General features: G+C 40.6%; 2 protein-coding genes across 2 annotated transcripts in view; both read right to left on the bottom strand.

Moving 5' to 3' along the window:
- Positions 1 to 738: 738 nt before the first annotated feature.
- On the bottom strand, positions 739 to 1711 carry LOC112575032 (arylsulfatase B-like). The gene is made up of 2 exons (XM_025256527.1): positions 1577 to 1711; positions 739 to 1238 (listed from the first exon to the last, which is right to left on the bottom strand). The coding sequence occupies exons 1-2, from the start codon at positions 1585 to 1587 to the stop codon at positions 857 to 859; spliced, it is 393 nt and encodes a 130-aa protein (XP_025112312.1). The 5' UTR covers positions 1588 to 1711; the 3' UTR covers positions 739 to 856.
- Positions 1712 to 2274: 563 nt separating this feature from the next.
- The window catches only part of LOC112575688 (arylsulfatase I-like), a 20577-nt gene continuing 18537 nt past the window's right edge, over positions 2275 to 4314 (bottom strand). The window contains exon 5 of the mRNA XM_025257668.1: positions 2275 to 2466. Coding sequence (XP_025113453.1) covers positions 2275 to 2466 — 192 coding nt within the window. The remainder of the gene's footprint in view (positions 2467 to 4314) is intronic.

Below are 4314 nucleotides of genomic sequence, written 5' to 3'. Positions count from 1 at the left end.
ACGTGGATTTAATCCGCTGTGAGAAGTGCGCATAGCTACGGTGTCATGCTCCCACTAATCCCCTCCCCAACCCACATCCTTCCTTCCTCAACTCCCCCAAAAGCAAAATTATCTTTACGTGGAAGCATTTTTCCCTTTCAAACACAGCGACAGGTACGGGATCAGGCGGGCCGCTTGGAAATAGGTAAACATACGGGTGAAGGTCGTCCCCTGACCCTTTCAGGTCGGCTTAAGCTGCTTGTGAAGTTTACTCGTTGATCTTTATCCCTCTTCATATTTCCTGTTGATTATTTCTCAACCCTAAATTTAACCATTAATTCAGGTAAGGACCGGCCTAGATTGATTTCCAAGAATATTTGCTCAAATATTTCCTTTCTTAGGGCCCACGGTTGGGGCCCGTAAATATGTGAATGTAGTGTCTGAATGAAATAACTGTCAACTGTTATAAATATGTCACACAGCGTCTCCCTCTCAAAATAGTCAAGAAACTAAGGGAAGTAACACCTATGAGACGATTCGTGGATAGTTGTACGAGTTCTGTCCCGTGATTACTAAAGGCTATTTTCAAGTGTTATTAAAAAACAATAAGGAAAATTCAGGCTTAGTATTTTAAATTAATTAATGTTAGGCGTGTATGTAGATAAACATATACAGACACAGAAAAGAGGAAGAGAGAACACATTTATTCGTAAACATACTTTCAGAAAAAAATGGAAACCAAGTTTCGTTTGTTTGCAAGCTCCTCAATGAGCTGTTCGTTTAATTGCGATCTTGTAACACGCTGTTACACGATGGGTCAGACCAGTAGACCGCTCTGATTACAGAAACAAAGGATTTGTTGCTGTGTAGTTTGTCTTTATCCTGATGCACACCACCCGGGTTCCCAGTCTGCACTAAAGGCGGGCATGTTGGGGTTGAGGATGGGGATCTGAGGCGGGACTCTTCTCTTCAGTTCGCTCTTGTAAAAGCGTTTCACCTCCTTCAGGTCCTCCGCGAACCTCGGGTCCTTAGACAGGTCGGTCGCTTCGTTTGGGTCGGCATCCAAGTCGAACAGCATGTACCCTGTGCAGTCAGGCAGTTCCTCGGGTAAATCAGTAATAACTCCAGGAGGAGGATTGAGCCAACCGTAACATCGACCACCTTTATAATAAACAAGTTTGAATTTGCCCAACCTGACACCTGCTTGTTCCTCCCACAACTGATGCACCAGTCTGTCTCGCTTGCTGGGTTTGCTGGACCTGAGTATGGAAATAGTTATGTAGAATTAAAATAGGTTATGTTGTAATATGGTATGTGACTTAACGCGACACCCACACACGTGTCTGTCTATATTTGTAAAGAAAAGAATTTTGTAATGATTCTTTTAAAAGTGAGCAAAATACTGTCGTCCTCACAAAAGTCAAGGGCCTAAAGATTGTTTGGGGAGTGCGAAAACCATAGATATGAGTAAACTACAATAATGAGATTTTTGCATAGACAATAGGCACTGGAAGGTTTTACTGACGGGTCCACTGATCAACAGTGACTTAACTGTAAGGAACATTAATCTTCTGTATTTAAGTACAAAAAAGGTTACTTTATGGACATCACTGGTCTATGCCATCTATGTTAGGAAGGTCTGTAAGTGCAAATGAGTTGTTGGCGAGTCTGAGTAGGGTAGGCAGCCAGTCAGTGATGTGAAGAAGTCCATTGTACACCCACGGAGCACCCGGCAAAAACCAGCTGTCGGCTGTGAAGAAAAAGCCAGGACCCTGGTTCCACCCTCAAAAGGTTGTAGCTTTCTTTCCTCTTAGGGGCCAGTTTGCTAGCACTGTTAGAAATATACACACACACCACGGGATGCACGAACAATACAAGGAAGAATAATGAACTTTACGTAAATTACTGAGTGTAAATTAAACAGATTGAAAAAGAAATATCTCAGGCTAGACTGACCTTATGCACGGGCGAATATCTAGTTTAGTGGTCAAAATAGTCACTTGTCACTATTGCAGTGAGAGGCTCAGAGTTCAGAACTCGTCTTGCGACACTGTGTGTGACACCCGTTGTCAGGACTGGGCATCGGGGGTTTTCTATGGGTTCTCCTCCCTCCCTCCCTCATCCCAATAGTGCAAAGTCGCCGCAAGGTGAAGCACTTTCCTACTAAATAAATGGGGTTCCCATTTTGCCTCGAGGAATTGACTTACTCTCGTTTCACAACTACAGTCCCTGGAGGCTACAAGAACAAACTACTAAGTCTTGAAATGTTCAAGAAATTTTATAAGCTTAAAGTTTTCACCCATATGGTGTTGCGCCTCCATTATCACTCATAAAAATGAGAAGCAGAGGTTCATCCAGGTAGCCCTCGCGCTCTAACGTGTCGGTGATGTTTTTTACGCCGTCGTCAACAGCAACCAGCATAGCGCAACGCTCTTGTAGCAGCGTGTCCTGGATATGTTGACACCTCTGCTTGTAGATGTCTGGAGCCTGTTAAATGTTAAACCCCAGTAAAACAAATGAATGGCGTTCATCGAACAAAAATTATATTAAATTAATTCTCAGTTTCTTGATGTGTTCTTGAGAACTCGAATAATCAGACTATTGTTCATGGAATTACTTATAGTTTAAATATATACACATATATCGTCCCTGAAAGCTTGAACTATTGAAGTTAAATAGTTAGGTTATTAGTTAATTATGTTATAAAAATGTTGCTAACTTTACATATTATGTAGTCAATTGTATACATACTGTAATATTAAATTGAAGATTTAGTTGTTTACAATCGATGGAATTGGATATACAAGATAAATAGATAAAATTCATTTACAACTTTGTTAGTCACCAGGAATAAATCTTAGCATCAAAGACCCCTACTGAAGGGTCTGTGCACGGCCTTATAAGCCAAGTAGATGCAAAGAGTGGTTGTTGTAAGCCGTTCTCTTTGTGGTTGACGATGACATCACTGTCCTCTGTGTGAGAAACTTCTGTGTCATACTCACTGCCACTGAATGGGTCTAGTGTTCATTGGACTGCGGCGACAATGTTGTACAAACAATAATCTTTTGGTATTGGTTAGTGCCAGAAAACATAAACATTCTCGCATTTTAATTAAAGATCGAATTGTTCTGTGGACTGTTTAAATATTCAAATTGTTATGATACTAACGTGGCATTTTTCCTGATTACATTTTTTGTTCCAATGTATGTGTTCTATAATTTTTTAGTGTTGTGATTGCCTCTTTTTTTTTCTTTCTTTTTGCATTTGTTTAATCCCCTTTTTTTCTACTTTATTTTTTTTACGGTCAAATTCCTTCTTTTTTGGATTGGTTCTGGCTTTTACCCTTTGTATCCTCTGTTTGATCCGACTCATGGCACTATGTCTTCTGCATTGTTTCTTCTATTCCGTGCCACGTACCTTTATTATTAAACCACTTCAAATTTGTCTTAGTGGTCACCTGCCACATGTGGCGCGCATCTTACAACTTTTAAATAATAGCTTGAACTCTCTGATAAATTCTTTGCCCAATTACAATTGGTTTTTTAATGACCGCTAATTGCAGCTTGCTTTGCCATTCACATTATGGAGGGTCGTACCACAATTATGCTGTCTGCACCTCACATCTCTCTCCACGTCTCATCATCATTTTCTTTACTAATTACTATTTTCTAATTAAAAATCCATATACCAAAAGTCAAAAGGTGCATTCGAGGAAGTCCAGTAATTCGCCAGATACCCTCTCTATAAATGGGTCAAACGCCTCGCTGGTTTGGGGTTGTCATGATCCGGTCACACATACCTCCTGGCCACTTGCCAATCATGTGAGTCTTGTACCCTTGGTCTTTTTAAGATACTGAGATGGTAGCAACTTTGATATCCAAGGTATTGACCTGTTTACAGGTAGGTAAATAACCTATCATTGAATTAGCAAAATCGTTGGTCTACGGGTTTTATTTATTTATTATTGTTTTCAAATCATTTTGCCGTCACAAACATTTAACCAAAGGAGTTAGTAGATTCTGGTCTTATGAGAAAACATGATATCTCAAAAAGGCTTTTGACCACTGTACTCTATTTCTAAAAACTTGCAAAGTCATAGAACAGCAGTGTTTTTATAAGACCTATCATCTTATCCGACGATGATCATTGTACCTGTGTCCTTGATTAACAAAGACCTTTCCGATGCCCATGGTTTGAGGTAGCGTCCAGTCAGCAGCGCCGCCCGCGACATGGAGCAAGATGGCTGAGCGTACATGTAGTCGAGCAGAACGCCCTCTGACCGCCAGTCTGGTCTAATCTCTGGGTACGGAAACTCACATCATTGATTGCTAAGGT

Source organism: Pomacea canaliculata, linkage group LG11, assembly GCF_003073045.1.
Source record: "Pomacea canaliculata isolate SZHN2017 linkage group LG11, ASM307304v1, whole genome shotgun sequence".
Lineage (NCBI taxonomy): Eukaryota > Metazoa > Mollusca > Gastropoda > Architaenioglossa > Ampullariidae > Pomacea > Pomacea canaliculata.
The sequence above is the reverse complement of the archived record's forward strand: the minus strand, read 5'-3'. Positions and strand labels throughout refer to the sequence as shown.